The 20,845-nt window shown below is 37.1% G+C and overlaps 1 protein-coding gene across 4 annotated transcripts in view; it reads left to right on the plus strand.

The window, feature by feature from the left end:
- The window catches only part of TAP46 (2A phosphatase associated protein of 46 kD), a 36,116-nt gene that overhangs the window by 7,270 nt on the left and 8,001 nt on the right, over positions 1-20,845 (plus strand). For all 4 annotated transcript variants that reach the window (XR_016428097.1, XR_016428098.1, XM_089990268.1 and 1 more), the window contains exons 3-4: positions 9,932-10,018; positions 10,145-10,246. Coding sequence is in view for 2 of the 4 variants with exons in the window: in XM_089990268.1 (XP_089846394.1) it covers positions 9,932-10,018; positions 10,145-10,246 (189 nt within the window). In the remaining 2 variants the exon portion in view is untranslated. The remainder of the gene's footprint in view (positions 1-9,931; positions 10,019-10,144; positions 10,247-20,845) is intronic.

Raw genomic sequence — 20,845 nt, forward strand, 5'->3', positions numbered from 1 at the left:
CTAAAAAATCAAGAAAAATCATTAAAAATTCTAAAAAAAAGCATCATATTAAATAATAAAGAATTGCACAAACTACATACATAAAATCATATTATGAAGTATTTATGTGTCTGTTACATACCACAAGAGTCATACTTTCATATTACATAAACAAAAACATCTCACAAGAACAAGTTTTTTAATAAAACATGAATACATGATACATCAATAATCATAATCATCTTCATTATCTTCTTCTTCTTCTCCTTCTTCGACATCCACATCGTCCCCAAGATACATGGAGTCTTCATCATCTACCTCTTGTGCTATTTTCATGTTAATCCATTGAATGTCCTCTTCGTTCAAAAGAGTCTGATTTTTCTTCAACCCATACATCCAATTCATCAAAATGTTCTAAACTGATGGGATCAAATTTCTCTTTGTGCCTCTTTGTTGTTAACTTTTTGATTTGCCTAAAAAGATGACATGAAAAAATTAAAATTAGTTGAGTTTTGAATGAAAATGATAAATAAACTTTATAATTTTATATACCTCTGCATAAGTCGTAAGTTGTAGCGAATGTAGACGAGGTCATTGAGAATCTGTTTCTTCTTTTGGTATGGATTTGCTCGAAGACACTCCAGTTTCTCTTACATCCACTTGCACTACATGTTTGACTTATAATGCGAATAACAAAAGCTCTCAGATTTAGAAGATCACTTCTAAACCTGGCCCACCACAAGTCTGAAAAAAAAGAAAATGAGAAATCAATTATAAGACAATAACATATATACAATCATATAAAACATCATAACTAAATAATAATTTGAAATTAAAATTGAAATAGACAAAATAAATTACCTGGACGCATTGTGACACAGTTTCGCATAGCTGCAAGTCTCCCCATATCATACAATGCATTATCATAAGTTTTCATTTCCTTATGAATTTGATCTTGAATGCTATAATCAGGGTTCAACCTTTCGATGCAATCCAAAAGTCTCTTGTTGACTTTCCTGTTCATTTTAAAAATAGGGGAGTATCTAAATGCAAGATTTAAATAGTATGCTGTAACATGAAGAGGTTAATGAAGTTTCTCGGTCCACCTATGATCAATGATGTTCCATATAGGTATGTAGAATTTTTTCTTTTCCTTCAAATTATTTCTAACGGCCTCTTCTGCCTTATGCGTGGTCTCATAGAGATAACCCATAGTTGGTCTGTCTTCACTGTCAACCAATCAATGCACCTTCATCAAAGGTATAATTATTCTCAATAACTTCACATATGAATCCCAAAATTTACTTCTGAATACAATATCTAAAATTTCTCTGGGCTTTCTTTTTTGTGCATGGTATTGCATTCCACTCATCCGCTGAAAACATTTTTTTAGTACAACTTTATTCTTTAACTGCACTACGAATCAACTCATCACCACTAGTGTACTTTCTCATTAGGCTCAAAACCCATGCATGATTGTAAATAAATTTAGTAATTTCTTGGTAGCATTCAAATGTTTGATGTACCTCATCCATGCTGCCAATGTCCTCAAGCATTAGGTCTATACAATGGGCAACACACGAGGTCCAATAACCCAAATTTTTTTACCACTTCTTTATCTGCTGCCATATAATTTGTTGCATTATCAGTAATGAATTGTACAATATTTTGAGGTTGAACCTCTTCTACAACCAGGTAAAAAACCCTCAACAATACATATGTTGTCTTGGGCGTATCAGATAAATCAATTGATTTCAAAAACATGGTTCCTTTAGGACAATAGACATAAATTTATCAAGGTCCTCGACTTTCTATCTGTCCACCTATCTGCCATGATGCTACACACAATCTCTCTTCATGACTGCTTCATCTCATCTCAATATGCTTTCACTTTATTTACATTAACATCTAAAATATTTTTTCTTAAAGCATGATATGAAGGTATCTTGTATCCAGGCCCGATACTGGTTATGACATCTGCCATGACCTTAAAATGAAAGGAATTTGCCGCATTAAAAGGAATGAAAACATCATAGAAGCATCTTCCAACCGTGACATCCACCTTCTTGACTAAATGCTGAGGAATCATAGCAGTATGAATGTCGAGCTGCACCCCAGGGGCAGTCCTAAGAGGGAAAAAGCTCTTAATAGAGCTTCTAGCTCTACTTTCTGATCCTCCTCTTGAAGAACTCTCTCATGCTCCTCTTCTCCTCCTCTTCTTCCTTTTATGCCCGCGACACTGCTACTGGCACATGACACCTTTTTCCTTCGCTGCAAAACTTCCTACTTCTGATCCTATGCTATAGGTTGTAGGACCAGAAGTAAGGAGCTCATCTTCGTGATACACATCCTTCTAAGGCTCCGTATACCTCATTTCTACCTCATTCATTTCTTTTTCTTGTCTTTTTCCTATCAGACCATCAAGTAATTGCTGCCATTTTACGACATTTGACAATTTCCTGACATGCATGCGACAACACTACGATGTGTTTCGGCTGAATGATGCTTCAACCAAGAGATACCACCCGAAAAACTATTTTGGCAATAGTTGCATTTGATTCTTAATCGGTTTTCACTCGTTACTTGAGTGCACCATTGCCATGCCAGATCTTTCGATGCCATCTTCCCCCAAAAGCACTCAATAACAAGCAAAAAAATAGGGATTTTTTTACCTTGACCCACTTCCTTGAGTGAAAAAATGGGTGAAAATGCACTCTTACTTGAGAAAATCACAAAAGCCCTCTCCCTTGCGCATGAATCGACCCCTAAATCGATCTCACGGGACCTAGGGTGCATGACTTCTCTTTTAAGAGGCTCTACACGTGTAGAAGTCAGTTCTTAAGAGGACTTTTAAACCCAAAATGAAAAAGTGTAAGTTTCGGGCCTTTTTAAGTGCGCCAGACCTGTATCGTATGATACGGGTCGATACAGGGTTGTATCATATGATACACTCAATACGAGTACGATACACACTCGTATCGTGATACGACTGTGTATCGTATCGTTAAGTCAAAAAGTAACGATACGTATCGTGCCATATCATACGATACGATACGATATGGACAACCTTGATTGAGACACTTGGTTTATAGAAAAGATCAAATCAGGGTGAGTGAAAGTAAGGTACTAGAGAGATCCAACGATACTTTGATACTTTTCTGGATCTGCCAAAAAATGATCATTTGTTGAATTGGCACTCAATTGCGTGTAAAGAGCCATAGGAGTATCCACGAGTTTACATTGTAGCATCCCATTGCGCTGCAAAATATCACTGTCATATTTTTGTTGAGAGAAAACTAAACGGTTCCACCTGCACTTCAAGAAAAAATCGGAGAGGTCCTAAGTCCATGTGAAATTTGCCATGTAATAACGACTTTAACTGATTAATCTTGTCAACATTGTTTCCTGTAATAATAATGTCATCGACATAGACTAAAATAATTGTAATGTTGGACCTCACTCTTTGCACAAACAAAGAATAATCACAATGGCTTTGCTCAAAACCAAGTGATCTCACGGCAATACTGAAGGTGTCAAACCATGCTCGGGAGGCCTTCTTAAGGCCATAATTAGCCTTTTTTAACTCCATCATAGTGGAGTTTTTGTCTTCTTTTGGATATCCAGGTGGATGCTCCATATACACTTGCTCACAAAAATCTCAATGTAGAAAGACATTTTTAATGTCTTAATTGAAACAAATCCCATCCATGTGAGAACCAAAGATAAGACGATTTTGATTGTTCCCATCCAGACTACAGAACTGAAGGTTTCATTAAAATCCAGCCCATGCTCCTGAGTATAACCCTTAGCTACTAGCCTTACTTTAAAGCGTTCGATGCTGTCATCTGATTTACGCTTAATTTTATATACCCATCGACATCCAACCATATTTTTGTTTGTAGGCTTGAGAACGATTTTCCATGTGTGACACATAAAGTGCAGCGATTTCATCATTCAACGCTTCTATCCAGTGAAAATTTTGACTGGCCTCAGTAAAAAACTTGGGTTCCTGAACATGCTCAAGAGCGGCGACATATTTGTAAAAATCCAAAGAGAAGGACTCATAGCTTACCCATCTTGTTGGGGGTTTCCTCATACGAGTGGACATACGAATAGAACGACCTGCTGATGGAAGCTGATTGTCAGCAATATTATGAGCTAGTGGCTGGATTGCATCCTGAACATCTAGAGAATTATCTACATTATGATCAATAATAGAATCGATGGACTTCCGTGACCGACACAAATTAGGAAATGTAAGGGATTGACTCTGTTGCGTGGTCATAACATTTGTAGGCTGTGATGGTCGCAACTTATCTACTCTTGTCCCATGAGTAACAGGTGGCTGCTGCACATGTTGTCTCCTGGTATAAACATGTTAAAATGAAGGAAACCATGTGGAGTGGGCTGCCTTTATGTTGGGAGAAGGAAGTACAACTGTGCTATTTCTTGCAAAGTACAATTGTGCTTTTGTTAGTTAGTTGTTTCATACTGCCACATACATGCTTATGAAAAATGACATGCCGTAAGATGACTTTGAAGCAGAGTTACCGAAAGTGCCTAGGCATATGGGGAGGTGTGCTTCTCCGAATCGTGTTTCGGAAGCGCAAAACGTCGCACTTCTGAAATGCACAGGGAAGCGTCTCCCTTTTTTGGGAAGCGCGCGCTTTCCCCTCGCTTCCCCCTTTTTTCTTTTTTATTTTTTATCCTCTTTTTTTGCTTCCCCCTCGCTTCCGGTTCACTTCCTAGGTCGCTTCCGAGATGGTTCACGATTCTCTTGTAAGTCGTCCCACGCTTCCCGCTTCCTAAAATTTTGAAAGTACCTCGCTTCCCGCTCCCGCTTCTCGTATCGCTTCCCGCTCTCGCTTTCTCGACTGGCAACCATGCTTTGAAGCATGATCAAAACAACGATAACCCATGAATTCGTCATCATATCCAATAAACCGGCAAACAGTAGCTTTGGGGATAATTTATTTCTCAAGGAACTCTCAATATGGACAAAACATTGACAACCATATGCTTTCAATTGAGAATAGTCCGGATGTGTTCTATACAACAAAGAATAAGGAGAGTCTCCTCCAAGATTAGACAAGGGCATTCTATTTATCAAATAGACTGTTGTGTGAAAAACTTTCAACCATAACCCAACCTTCAAATTTGCATCATACATCATCATCAAGGCTGTCTCAACTACATGTCGATGCTTACGTTCATCGACTCTGTTTTATTAAGAAGTTCTAGGACAAATCAACTCACGTTGAATGCCATTATCATGTAAATGACGTGTGAATTCATTTGACATATATTCGCCACCACCATCACTTTATAGGGAAAGATTTTTTTTTTTTAGAATTGAGTTTCAACATATGTTTTTCTACAAAAAATAAAGAAAACTTGGTCTTTGGATTTCAAAAAGAATATTCAAGTGAAGCAACTATAATTATCTACAAAAATTAAATAATATTTGAATTTTGATAAAGACATAGCAGGGGAAGGACCTCATACATCAGAATGAATGCGTTTAAAAGGAAATGAAACCCTTTTATTAGATCTAGAGAAAGGAAGTTCATGACTCTTACAAACTTGATAACTGACACAAGAAGATGAATTTCTTCTTTTGACATCAATTAAACCTTTATTATATAGACTATCAAGAAAACTGGAATTGCAATGTCATAAACTACGGTGCCAAATATCGACGTCTTGCCTGACAACTAAACTTGATGAGGTAATCAATGCAGGACTAGCTAAATGTGCATATGATTCTAGAGCTTCATTGAGTAGGTACATATTTTTGTGTCTCCTTCTCTCAACGAGTGTTTGATTCGTGTGAATGTCCTTCACAGAAATAAAAGACGGAAAAAAGTAGACACAAGAATTAGTATCACGATAAAGTTGGGAAACAAAAATGAGTTTTTTCTGGAGATTAAAGACTAGGAAAATATTAAATAAAGAAAAAGGACCTTTACTAGTACGAATAGTAGCAGTGCCTACATGAGTGATATGATGGTGTTTTCCATCCCCAGTGATCACACATCCATTTCCATGATATTTTTGATATTATCACGATATTTTCTATTTGCTGATATTTTGAAAATATCATGATATATTTCCGATATTATCGGCAACCTTGAATTACTGATAATATCGTGATATTTTCAAAATATCAGCGATATTGATGACTGTGATATATATATTTATACATGAATATATATACATAATTATATATACACACACACATATATATATATATATATATATATATATATATATATATATATATATATATATATATTTTTTTTTTTTTTTTAAATCAACAATTGAAGAATCACCTCTTTTTAACTCAGCAAACTCGGCATTCAACTGATATACCTTTGGGTTGGAGATTTCTTCGTACCAACGGTGCAAAACATTTCACAACTCGATCGTGGGAACTCCAGAGGGAATATGTAATAAAACTTTACGGGAAAGGGTAGCTGCAATGAAGGCAACGACTGTCTGGTTGTCTTTCTGCCAAGCAATAAAATCTGGATTTCTGACCTGAGTTTTCAAGATCTCTGTACTTCCTTCCTGCACTGAAGATGATTGGGAAACAAACTCCAAAGGTATAGGGATCGACCCGTCAAGGTGTCCTATTAAATCATAGTTGCATAAGAAAAAAATAATTTGTTTCTTTTGAGTGATGAAAGTGGAAGAATCAAGTTTCTTAGTAACGAGGTGGCTAAGAAATGAAGCATTAAGGATGGCCATTGGAAAGAAGGATAGAAGAAGATAAATAAAACCAAACAAAGAACGGGGAATAAGGAGTAATGTAAAGCTAAAAAACAGGCAACAAACATAAACAGGGTGATCTGTTATCATGGATGTCTCCTTTTCCTGTTTTTTTAAATGATCTCCAGGTACGATAAGAGCCCCCCCCCCCTTATTTTTTTAGAGGGATGATGAGCTAAATCTGATGGAAGCAGAAAGCAAGCAGATCTGATAAACAGCAACCAGGAATGAAAAGGAGATTTAAGGAAGAGTGAGTGTCAATATCAGATCAGATTTGACACAAAAGGAAAATCTGATAGCAAAGGAAAAGCAATCAGATCTGATAAAACAGCAATCACATCTGTCAATTAATGAAAAAGCAAAAGGGGAACAATATTTGATTGAAAAGAGATCAGATCTGACAGGAAAGATTCAGATCTGATTAAAATCAGATCTGAGTTTGAGTTTTCCTTTTAAAAGAGTGTGTGATCTGATTTGAATATCAGATTTGGATAAAAAACATTTTTAGTTATTGGGATATTGAGAAGGATTTAGAAGAAGAATGTGCAGCCAAGATTTAATTAAACTTACCTTTCGTAGGCTCTGATACAATGTGAAGTTCCTGCACAAACAACAGACATGAGAAGGAAGAAAGAGAGGGAGAGAATCTGAAATCTCAAAGTGATGTCTTACCTCTCTTAGGGTCACGTCCAGCCTTATATAAAAATATCAGAGATTACAAGAATACCCTTTAACTGATTGGGTATTTAGTATTTACAATATGTTACAATTAATCATAGTGATACAAAAAACTTATTCTGGATCGGATATGACCCATATCGATATACGACAAGTACTACATGATACGTCCATATCCAACTCATCTATTAGATGGATATCAGTACAGGGATCCACATTTGCTCCACCCAATTTGAGACCTACTTTGCATATGCACATTTTACAGCATCTCTGTTTGCATGCATTTTTTTGTGTGCTTAAAATAATCATGAATCTGTATGTATATGTGTGTTTTGACCAGTTTATGTTAAACTGCCAAATATATTTTATTACTGCCCTAGTTTTACATTTGTAAAGAAGACCTACTTAAGCCTCACGCTGTCAATATAACTATGGTGAAGACTAATGCCTATAGTTAAACTGATATATTTTCAGAATTGCCCTCACTTGATGGTTAACCTGTTCTCATGTGTTTCCAAAATAAATGGTTATCTCTTCCCTCCATAGTGACAAAAGTTAAAAACGGCAAAATATCGTTTTTCAAAAACTTGTGAGAATTTGAAATTTTTTCATAAATCTCATATTTTTCGGCAAAATCTTGGCAATAAAAAAATAAAAAAATAAAAAAATAATGTAAAAAATAAATTTTATAAGAAAATATTAATAAAAATTATATAAAAATAAAAACATGGGGTTTTCACGATAAATAACCATTTAAAATGTAAATATTGCGTTTAAATCATGGTATTTATGTTTTTTCATTAATCTCGCAATATTTTAAAATTTTCGCGAGAAATTGCTGTTTTAAACTTTCAGGCAATTTCTAGCGATATTATCGCAAGATTTTCATAAATCTCACGATATTTGTCACTATGCTTCCCTCTGATTAGTCCTCCTCAAGTGCATTGGTGTAGGATGACTGCCTCTCTCCACTGCCTTGATCCATCTATCATCTTTTTTTATAGTCATACCACAATTTTCCCATTGAATAACCATAGCAAACAGCATGTTTCCTTCCAAGCTCACTTAGCATTCTGTCTTTGAAGGAACAAGCTATCAAGGCAATTGCCAACTTCACATGCTCTTTAATGCTTTTCTAATTTTTTGCTTTGGTTTTCTTTTAATCCTATTGTTTATGGAGGAATGTCTGGGTTATGGTTTCTGCAGTGTGATATTAATGGAGTTTGTGTACTTCCGGGTGAATCATGAACAGGGATTAAGTGAATGAAATAAACCTGTGTGTGTGTGTGTGTGTGTGTGTGTGTGTGTGTGTGTGTGTGTGTGTGTGTGCACACGCTTGTATGTATTCTAAAATAAGAGGTTAATTTTAGAATGATTGGGGAGCACACTGGAAGAGGGAATAAGAAACCACATAGCTTGCTGGTGAATGGGCTAAACACCGAAGAAAGCAGAAGAATGTCATTTGAAATGAAGGGCAGTAATGATGCTTCACGATTGAATGCCAAACAAGTAAATTCGGGCTTCAACTAACATTTTTTGTATTGAAGGATGGCTCTTGCAGGTTTTTAATGTGGCTTGCAAAAGTGAGGCATTATATGAAATGAATTAGGCAGTTTAGTGCAAAATTGTGTGTGTGTGATGAAAGTGGGGCATAATACGAATAACGTGAGAACTATAATTAAAAATTCAATGGATACCAGGTGATGTAAATGCCCAATATCAGTTTCCTACAATCTTGCCTCCACTTTTTTTTTTTCTTCACTACCCACAGCCCAAATACATGTCAAGAAATGACACAGATCCCAATGCACTCCATAATGGACTCCAAGAACATAAAACATCTGCATAAAAACATGAGAGCTAAAAGGTTACATGAAAAAGGGAATGAATAATTTTATTCATAATGGACATTAAGAATACAAAAGGAAAATTACATTGGTTACTGAATAACTCTAGTCATAATGGACACTAGAAATACAAAAGGAAAAGTTACATAAATTCCTCACTAATAACTCTCAAAACACATAAAATACCTAATACTATCCATCACTCTCACACCTTACAAAGGCACACATTCACACCCTTTTATAGAGAAAAAGAGGAGAGGGAGTCCTCTCAATAGCCAAAAGGAGGAGCCTCCCAATGGCTAGAAATTCTAGCCGTTGGGAGCTAGTCAAACAGGTTTGACTAGGTCTCAACGGCTAGAATTTCTAGCGGTTGGGACTAAGTCAACCTGTTTGACAGTCCCTAATATATATATATATACATTAATCTTAACAATACATACCCTGACGATCACAAAAATAAGGAAAAAAAGGAGGATTCAGGAGTTCACATTAATTCTATGCACAGTTTAAGGTTCTTTTATTCTTTACAATTTGAAGCTTTCAAACTTCTTTTATTCTTGGCTGTCCTGTTTTTTATATCATCCATATGATGGATTGTGTATTTCTTGATAAGGGAGGACCAATAATGTTTAACAATTAAACGTGTGTGCTCTCAGGTGCCATTTTATTTGGGAGAATTGATTGAAAAAATCGCACAGACAGACAGGATCCAAACTCTCAAGGCTTCTCAAGAATGGCTAAAGGTGAATTATCATTTACTGCAAAAGTTATTACAACAAGATAGAAGCATCTTTACTTAAGTTCTTATTTATTTCCTGGTTATTGATATTGTCATGTCCCAGATCTGATTTTTGTTCTGCTTATTGTAGGAGTTCATTTCTTTTTGTGAGAAGCTAGAGCTTGTGCCCGAGGAGGAGTTGGAGACTACTCAGGCAGGGCCTGACACACTTGCAAGTCGAAGGGCTAAAAAGGTATAAAGCTAAGCATACCAATTAATATCCTGATGGACATATGGTTATCATTTACCAATTGCAGAGATAAAACTAATAGCAAGGCATGAGGCATGTTTCTCCAATAGGCAGTTATTTGGATGAAGTTCCAATAGGCAGTTATTTTGCCTCTGGCTGAACAAAAAAATTAAACAAAAAACAAGACACAGAGAAACCAATAAGAAAAATACATTAAGCATGATATTGATGATTATTTATCAAACGTATTTGGTGTTAAGCTCTCTTTCCCTATCTCTCATTTACACATGCATGCATAAACACAGACATAGTTATGAAAAGTGTTAACAGCTTGCTAAGGCTATGTAAAAAGGATAGGCGTACTGCCTGATGCACATAGTGGTACCTTTTCTGCTAGGATTTGAGCATGAACATGACATAACTTTTCCTGGTTTATGAGTGAAGTGTGACAAATATTGCCGAGTTTTACAAAAAACCGCAAAAAAACATCGAGAAATATTACATCCTTAAAAACGGCTAATTATCGTGACATTTGCAAAATATGTGATAAAATTATTTTTCTCTAAAAACCAAGAAAAATTGCAAGAATTTGAAAAAATACAATATTTTGGCTGTTGTGTTTTTAACCGAGAATGAAAGGGCTTAGCCTCTTTCTCTTTTTGGCAGTTTGACATTACTTTATTACATTAAAAAAATAAATAAGAGTGTGGCTCAAAGCTCTTGGGAAGTTGATATTTGACATTGAAGAAAAGGTGTGTGTGTGTGTGGGGGGGGGCACTCACTTACACATAGCAAAAAAAGTTTAATGCTGCATTTAATGCAGTTTAGGATCATTTCAAATAGGGCATGGTATACGGTATAACATATACCTTATTGCTACCTTTTTGAAAAAAAATGTCTTTTCAGTGTTTACCACTTTCCAATATGTATTTTCTAAAGCATGATAAAATTCATGTATTAAACCGAATCAGAATTTGGTTATGCGATACTGGAGACTGGATAGCTTCTTTTCTGCTAAACTCAACTAAATGATTTGGGTCAATCAAATGTCCGAACCAAAACCAATGCTGTTGGCATCTCTGTTCTATTGTGAAATTTAAATATGTAAATATGACATTTTAAACATTAATTTTATTTTGCCAACTTCACCTTGTCTCGGCGGTGAAGTCATTATGATAAAGTCTTTCAATGATTGGTCCAAGGTTCGATGCTTGGTGACCTCCATCTTTCAAAAAAACAATTAATTTTACTGAGATTTTGCCGATAAAAACTCGAGAAAATAAAAAAATTGAGAATTTCACGAGAAATTTCCAGCCGAAAATTGCTGTTTTAAGCTTTTGTCATAGGTCTTGTGAATAATTCACTAAACAGTATTAGGACTTCAATGAATGAAAATTTTGGTACTTTAGATAATTGCTAATGTTTTACCAAGTTGAGTTGCGTTAAGATAAGTCATCACTTTGGTTGGTTGGTTAGTTAATAGACGAGCATGGGGCAGTGATTGGCCAAGTGAGTTAAGGAGCCATTCCACCCAGTGCACCTAATGGTTCTTTTCTTGCTAGTCAGAGTTTGAGGTATATGCTTTTCCAATATGGATGATGGAGCAGTAAAGCTGAGTTCTTTTTTTCTCTTTTTTTCCTCTTAGGCATGCTCTGTTTAGGTAGACCCTTGGCAATTTCCAGTCTGGAGGTTTATCAAAGTGATGCTTTTAAATATCTCAAGGCTTGGTTATAATACCGAATTGAATCCTACCAAATTCAAACATATTTCTAAGCTCCACCAATAGAGGTCTACTAGGCTCTTTTGGTTAATGACAAAGTTTGTCATGGCTATTGGGTCTACTGTCCTAGGTCTACAAGTGAAATGTCTTGTCATAGGACAACTTTAATGTGTACCTCCAAGTTATAATCTCCCATATCCCCACTATCGGTCAAGTGATGTTACCAGCTATTAGAAAGTTCTCATGTTTTCTGGAAGTGAGAAGTCCATCAGCCATACAACTCTGTTCTGTCAATATTTAACCCATCCATTAGTAGGAGGAATCCGTGATTTCACATGCAACTGCCTATTGAAAATAATATTTCATGCCTTGATAGACCCAAAAAGTTTCTTTCATTTCTTGTGCAATGTTGGCATTGAACCACATAGAAACCTCCCTAATAAGTTTCTGCTCAGGAACTGTCCTGAACAAATGAATATTAGTTTCCTCACAAAATAAACTGTTGGCATACTGACTAGGCACCTCCTGTTTAAGTCTTTACACAGTAAAAAATTTATCTTCTAAAGCCAAGTGAGAATTCAATGTAGCTCTAGGTGAGTGATATGCTCTCCAAACTTGTCAACGTGGTTTTGACTTTAAACTTATGACCTCATCCTTATAAGCTCCTCTATAGTTTTAGAAGATACGAGACTTTTGAACCTCTTCCCCAACATTCTATCTTCAACTGCATCATGCCAAGTTTGAGCCACCAGGTTGGCCATTGCTGGAATATTTTTATTTTGGGCGTGAACATAGTGCAACTATCATTTTTCATTGCATATCCATTGTTAAAACCTTTGCACCAATTATAGCTTTATAGGAAATGTGAGTTGAATAATGCAGACAAGTAGCTGCTCTTCCAACTCCAAGAAGCCTTCAACTTGTATTTGTTGACTAAATAGAACTTCTTTTAATAATACTTGGTTTGACTATAGCAAGACCAAGGGCTACTTTGCTCAAGGAGAGACCAAACTCTTTTAAATGAAAGGGTATGTTACTTGGACACTGACATGGGTGTCTGATGCGTGGTTGGGTCTAGGTTAGGGATTTTAGGGCTTAGGTGGGCTCAGTTAGGTCAAGGGTTAGGTCAAAGTCAAATTCAGATAGACAAGGTTATGTTTTTCTGATAAGTTTTGGTAGAAAATTCACTACGCCAAATGACTCCATAGAAAATCTTAAAATTTGAGGGATTAATCTAGACACCTGGGACTAGCTTGGGTTAAAATTTCAGGGTCAGAGTATTAATATTCTGGGAGATATGATTAGGACAATTGGTAGGTTTTTTAGGGTTTTCTGCAGGAAGATTGGGTTTTTGGTTCCAGTAGACCCTAATTGAAAAATAGAGTTCTCTTTACAAAGAACTCTATAAATCTTGAAATTCAGGGGTTGAAACTAGATATCCTGCGGTGTGTTGAGTCCAAATTTGACTCAAACTCCTTACGGATTGGGTTGAGTAATTTTTCTAATTCTAACAAAAAACAAGATTTGTCCTATGTCACAGGGATTCGGCTAGCAGGGTGCCGCACCCGCGTCGACGCGGGTGCGTGTGCGGGTGCGGTCAACCCTATCCTGGGTGCGTTGACCGCACCCAGGATCATTTAGGTCCATTCTTGTTTTGGATTTTTTTTTTTAAAAAAATTTTTGCCCAAATGGGCTGCGAATTTTTTTTAAAAAAAGTAATGCTGACAGCAGCTGTCTGTCAGCTGCTGACAGCAGCAGCAGCTGTCAGAACAGCTGCAGCAGTCTGCTGACAGCAGCTGTTTGTCAGCAGCTGACCCCCTTTATATATATATATACACACACACATTTTTGCCCCTGCCGCACCCCCGCACCCGGGTTTTTTTGAAGTGCCGAATCCCTGCACCCGCACCCGCACCCGCACCCGCACCCATGTGACATAGGATTTGTCATATTTTTGGTTTTGGGCAGATTTTGGTTCGGAGGTTCCTAAACTAGGTTTGGGGTTTAAGGGTTTGGGCTTAACAACTTACTGAGGCTTGACAGACTTAGGTGAGGTCTATTGCAGGGCTGGTACAACTGGGGGAAGGTCAGGACTTCACGGTTTAGGCTAGAAGGTCAAGACCACTGAAAGTTGGTGTAGACTGAACTTGATCAAGTTGGGCCTTGGCTGCAACCTTGGTCCACTTGAAAGAACAGACCACTAGGGATCAGCTCTATAAATCCTAAAATTCGGGGGGCTGAAACTAGATATCCTAAGGTGTGTTGAGTCCAAATTTCCGACTCAAAATTCTTACGGATTGGGTTGGGTGTTTTTTTTAATTCTGACAGAAAACAAGGTTTGTCCGATTTTTGGTTTTGGGCAAATTTGGGTTCATTGGTTCCTAAACTAGGTTTGGGGGTCAAAGGTTGGTTGGACGACTTACTGAGGCTTGGCAGACTTAGGTGAGGTCTGCTACAAGACTGGTACAATTGGGGGAAGATTAGGGCTTCATGATTTAGGTTTTAGAAGGTCGAGACTGCCAGAAGCTGGTGTAGACCGAATCGGATCAAGGTGGGCCTTGGTTGCAACCTTAGTCCACTTGGAAGAACATACCCACTAGGATCAACTCGCCCAAAGAGAGAGAGAGACGATTTTTTGAGGGCGACAATTCCAAATTCTTCATTCATGCTTCAGCTAATACAAAATGAACCCCTATATATAGGGATGCACACGAGTCGAGTTTGAGCCGAGCCTGGGCTATTCGAACTCGGTTTAGTGCGAAATATTTCTGTCTAAGCTCGGCTCGAGCGTGGAGCCAAGCTTGAATGACTTTGTCTGGACTTGGCTCGGTTCCGAGCTCGAACCGAGCCGAGCCGAGCTTCAAGGCATTCCAAAAAAAATATAATTTTTTAAAAATATTGTTGAAGGTGGGTTTCTAACCCTAACCTCTCTCAAGTTTCCCAAGTGATCCACCATGAAGCCAAGGCATGTATTTTAGTCATTCACACTGAAAATAATATATACATACTAAAAGTACTGTATATTAATAACAGGAAAAGTAAAAAACAGATTCGAACTATGAGTCTTTTGATAAAATCCCAAACGGCCTACCCATTACATTAACAATAACTTGTTGAATATAATTGCAAATATATTATATATATACTTGTATCCGAGCTTTATCGAGCTCGGAAGGCTGATCAAGCTCGACTCGTTTGCTTGTTCGAGCCTTAGAACCATGTTCAAGCTTAGCTCATTTAAAGCACGGACAAGCTTCAAATCGAGCTTAATTGAGCCAAGCTTGAGCTGGCTCGGTTCATTGTGCATCCCTACCTATATATAGGCCTAGGGAGGGCTTTTAAAGCCTACACAATTTACAAGCAATAGTAATTAAGAAAAACTTAATTCTAGTTAAGCCTTGAGATCCCTAGATACAACTACATGGACCATACCAGAAAATAGAGTCCACCAAAAATACTTTCTCACTTGGACTTCCCTTGTCCTCTTTTAGAGAGAGCCTTCAAGAAGGCTACACGACTTTCCTGGAGTTCAAAAATAGGTTGGGGCACCCAAGGAGTGGGTCCCACTAGGTATTGGCCTCTGGAAATAGGAGGGGGCATCCTACAGGTGGGTCCCACTTGGTCTATTTCTGGAGGGGGCTTCCCTTGCATGGGCCTCACTTGGTTTTCAATGCAGAAAGGATGAGGTGGCGCCCTAGGGGTGGGTCCCACATGCTTCAGAAGTTGTAGGTTTGGATTTGGTTCTGGGTCTGTATCAGTCTCAGTGTCGGTCACGGTTCTCTCTCTCTCTCTCTCTCTATATATATATATATATATATATATATATATATATATATATATATATATATATATAACGAGAAAAAGGAGAGAAGCTGAACATAATACAAAAAAAAGTGTGATAAATCAAATAGAAAATGCATATCCATTTTTATTTGATTTTGATCATTGATAATTTATGTCCTAAGTAGGACACTTTGTGCCAAAGACATCTAAAAACTTATCCTAAACTAGATACTTTGAATCCAAGACATTTAAGAGTGTCTTATTTGGATACCTCATATCCAAAGCTCTAGAAACTCCTCCAAGACACCTAAATAATGTTTTAAGCTGAACATTTTGTGTCAAGGACACATCTAAAAGTGTCCTAAACTGGATATTTTGTATCCAAGGTACTGGACACTGTGTGTCTTGAATTAGACACTTTGTATCTTAGTTTCAAACATTGTGTTATAAACTAGACACTTTGTGTCCAAGTATCAACTATCACGTGTCATGAACTGGACACTGTGTCCAAGTGCCACACGTGTCCATTTTAGGGTGTGTTTGATTGTGCGCTCTGCGAGTCGCGCCAAACGCTGGACATGGCGGGCGTGCATCCCAGGAACGCTGTTTCAGCGTCCCCCCTGTAGTGGGAACGGAATAGTGTTCCCAACGTTAAAAAAAAGTCAGGCAGAGGGGGGTATACCCCGACACCCCCCGCCCCTCCCCATTCATTCTCTCTCTCTCTCTCTCTCTCGAATTAGGGATTTTCTAATTAGGGTTTCAAATTAGGAATTTTCAAATTAAGGTTTCGAATTAGGGCTTTTCAATTTAGGGTTTTGAATTAGGCTTTGAATTAGAGTTTTGAATTAGGGCTTTTCGGTTTAAGGTATGAATTAGGGATTTTCTTTTCTTTTAATTTTATGGTTTGAATTAAATATAAAAAATAAGAAATTTCTTTGATTTGGGCTTTGAATCAAATTTCTTTAATTAGAGATTTTTATATTTAATTTGATTATGGATTTTCTAAGGTTTTTTTCTTTGATTAGGGTTTGAATTAGTTCTTTTTATATTAATTTTGTGGTTTATTTATAGTTTTCTTGATTTTATGGTTTATTTTTCTTGTACCTTAGGTTTTTTTTGGTTTATTTATTATTTATTTTCTTGCAGTTTAGGGTTTATTTATGATTTATTTTCTTGCAGTTTATTTATTTTCACATAGGAAAAATATGATTTCCTATTTGAGTCAAAACAAATGCTAGACAAAGAACAGTTGTTACAGAACACACAGAACATGTGTGTTGTTTGTTCTGTTCTACTGTTTTGTCCAATCTTGGACAAGCGATCAAACACACCCTTACTGGACACTTGTACTTCAAAAGTCGTGTGGCCATGACGTGTCGGTTGTTAAATATATATACACATATATGTGTGTGTATATATATACATATATTACATTTATATGTATATTTATTGTTTTTCTTCTTTTGTAATAGGTCACACCCTCTAGGGGCATTTTTGTACTTTTACATAATGTAATAAGTCCTGCCTATTAAGGGCAGTTTTGTATTTTTCATTTTTATCTTTTTTAATCCCTTTTTTCTAGTTGTTGGGACTAGTCCAACTAGCCGTTCGGCCTAACAGCTAGTAGGTCTAGCCTTTACCTCTCCTTTGGCCTAGTTAAATGGGTACTCTCCCATGGTGTAGTGTGCTTCTCTTGAGCATTTTTGAGATTAATAAATTTATATTTTTTATCTTGCTAGGTCGTCGCCCAGAAGCGACGCGTCACACCGGCGCCCGGGTGTGGTGTCAAATAGGCAAGGGTTCCCTCACTTTGTTGGACGGGTGGGGGTAAAGAAGTTAGTCCAAGACCATAAAATTAGGTTAGCCACTTGGAACATAGGGTCTTTAACTGGTAAGTTGGTAGAGTTAGCAGATGTTATGTGTAGGAGAAAGATTGATATTTTATGTCTTCAAGAGACCAAATGGATAGGTGAGAAAGCAAAAGTGATAGAACCTTGGGGATATAAGATTTGGTATACAGGAATAAATAGGAATAGGAATAGGAATGGAGTAGGGATTGTTATGAGTCGTCAGTTTATAGATAATGTAGTTGAGGTCCGTAGGAAGGGTGATAGAATTTTACTTATTAAATTAGTATTAGGTACGGATATTATTAATATTATTAGTGTTTATGCACCTCAAGTAGGTTTAGATGATTCCATTAAGCATCAATTTTGGGAAGATTTAGATGGAGTAGTACAAGGGATATCTTATGGAGAAAAGCTTTTCATCGGCGGTGACCTTAATGGACATGTAGGCATTAGTAGGGATGGATTTGAGAGTATCCATGGAGGCTATGGTATAAGAGAAAGAAATGAAAGTGGAGAAAGGATTTTAGATTTTTGTTTGTCCTATGATATGATCTTAGCAAACACTTGGTTTAGGAAGAGGGAGTCTCACCTAGTAACATTTAAAAGTGGGGTTAATACGAGTCAGATAGATTTTTTCCTACTTAGAAAGAGAGATAAGGGTTGTTGCATCGATTGTAAGGTTATACCGGGAGAAAGTGTAGCTACACAACATAGAGTCTTTATTTTAGATCTTAGAATTAGACAATGCCGCAAAAGGGATAGACATAGGATAGATCCTAGAATTAAGTGGTGGGCACTGAAAGGAGCTAAACAAGGAATGTTTGTAGAACAGGTAGTTAAGGAAGCTGATTGGTGTCTCGAGGAGGATTCAGAATCAATGTGGAATAAGATAGCGGGTGGCATGAGAAAAGTGGCTAAGGAGGTATTGGGTGAGTCTAAAGGCGGTGCACCACTAGGTAAGGATACATCATGGTGGAACGAGGATGTCAAATTAACTATTAAGGTTAAAAGAGAGTGTTATAGAAATCTAAGAGTCGTGATAATGAGAATTTGGAGAAGTATATGATAGCAAAGAAGGAAGCTAAAAAAGTTATTTGAAATGCGAGGGCTAAGGTATGTAAGGAGGTTTATGACAAGTTGGATACCAAAGAAGGCGAGAAGGATATTTATAGGCTTGCAAAGATGAGAGATAGGAAATCGAAGGATTTGGGTATGGTTAGATGTATCAAAGATGAAACGCAAAGGGTTTTAGTCAAAGATGAGACGATTAAGGAGAGATGGAAAGATTATTTTGATAAGCTATTTAATGTTAGTCATGCTCAAGATCTTGGAGACTTCTCCATTCCTTTTCATGAGATAAATCGTGACTTCATGCGCAAGATTCAAAAGAAAGAAATTACAGAGGCTTTGAAGAAAATGAAATCAAGAAGGGCAGTTGGCCCAGATGGTATACCTATCGAGGCTTGGAAATGCTTGGGAGAGAAAGGTTTAGAATGGTTGACAAATCTTTTTAACTTGATTTGGCGAACAAATAAGATGCCTAGTGAGTGAAGGAAGAGTACTTTGGTGCCTTTATATAAGAATAAGGGTGATATACAAGATTGCACAAACTATCGTGGTATAAAACTCATGAGTCATACTATGAAACTTTGGGAGAGGGTGATTGAGTCTAGGTTGAGGAAGGTTGTCATGATATCGGAGAATCAATTTGGTTTTATGCCTGGAAGATCAACTATGGAAGCTATACATCTTCTTAGACAACTTATTGAAAGATATAGAGAGAGGAACAAAGATTTGCATATGGTTTTTATTGATTTAGAGAAGGCATACGATAGAGTACCTAGGGACGTTCTCTGGTGGACAATGATGAAGAAAGGTGTTTCTCTCAAATACATTAGTATAATTAAAGATATGTATGAAGGAGTAGTAACCAATGTCCGCACTTGTGGAGGGGTGACAACCAATTTTCCGATAACGGTTGGGTTACATCAATGATCTGCTTTAAGCCCTTTCCTATTTGCGATAGTGATGGATGAGCTTACGAGATCAATTCAAGAAAATGTACCGTGTGTATGTTGTTTGTTGATGATATTGTTTTGATTGATGAGTCTAGAGCTGGGGTTAATGCTAAGTTAGAATTATGGAGACAGACATTGGAAGCTAGAGGTTTTAAGTTGAGTAAGAGTAAGACTGAATATATGGAATGTCGGTTTAGTAAGCAACGAAGTAATGATGGGAGTGTAGTGAAGCTTGGTGAGCAAGAAATATCGGTGAATGATTATTTCAAATATTTGGGATCCATCATTCAAAAGTATGGAGAAATTGATGGAGATGTAAATCATAGGATAAAGGTTGGGTGGATGAAATGGAAAAGTGCAAGTGGAGTGCTGTGCGATCGTAGAATGCCATTGCGGTTGAAGGGAAAGTTTTATAGGACGACTATTAGACCCGCTTTACTATATGGTACGGAATGTTGGGCTGCCAAGAGACATCATATTCAAAAAATGAGTGTAGCTGAGATGCGGATGCTTAGATGGATGTGTGGAAATACAATAAAAGATAAGATTCGGAACAAGGAGATACGTAAGAAGGTAGGTGTTGCACCCATTGAAAATAAGATGCGAGAGAATCGTTTACGGTGGTTTGGACATATTCGGCGAAGGCCTAATGATGCTCCAGTTAGAAGGTTGGAGAAATGGGAAAATATATTAGTTAAAAGAAGTCGGGGTAGGCCTAGGAAGACTTGGATGGAGATGATAGGAAAGGATATGAATGCTTTGAACCTCACCGAGGACATGGCATTGGATAGAAATGATTGGAGGAAAAGGATTCATGTGGAAGACCCAAAATGATTTTCTTTTTCGGTTCATATCGCTGACCCCAATTTTTTTGGGATGAAGGCGTAGTTGTTGTTGTTGTGTGTGTGTGCTCTTGAGTGTTGATTGTTGGACTAGCCTAACAGCTAGTTGGTCTAGCCTTTACCTCTCCTTTGGCCTATTTAAATGGGTACTCTCCTATGGTGTAGTGTGCTTCTATTGAACATTTTTTGAGATTAATAAATTTATATTTTTTATCTTGTGTGTTGAGCCCATTAGTGGCTTGTGTGTGTGCTCTTGAGTGTTGATTGTAGCCTTTAGTGGACTTGTGTATATGCACTCTTCTTTCTAGTTTTTTTACATCGGTGTCCAGCCGTGTTCAACATCAACACTTCGAGTACTCTAGATATGTGTCCATGTAACATAGATGTAG

The sequence above is a fragment of the Nuphar pumila genome, chromosome 15 (assembly GCF_984573655.1).
Source record: "Nuphar pumila chromosome 15, dmNupPumi1.hap1.1, whole genome shotgun sequence".
In the NCBI taxonomy this organism is placed as follows: domain Eukaryota; kingdom Viridiplantae; phylum Streptophyta; class Magnoliopsida; order Nymphaeales; family Nymphaeaceae; genus Nuphar; species Nuphar pumila.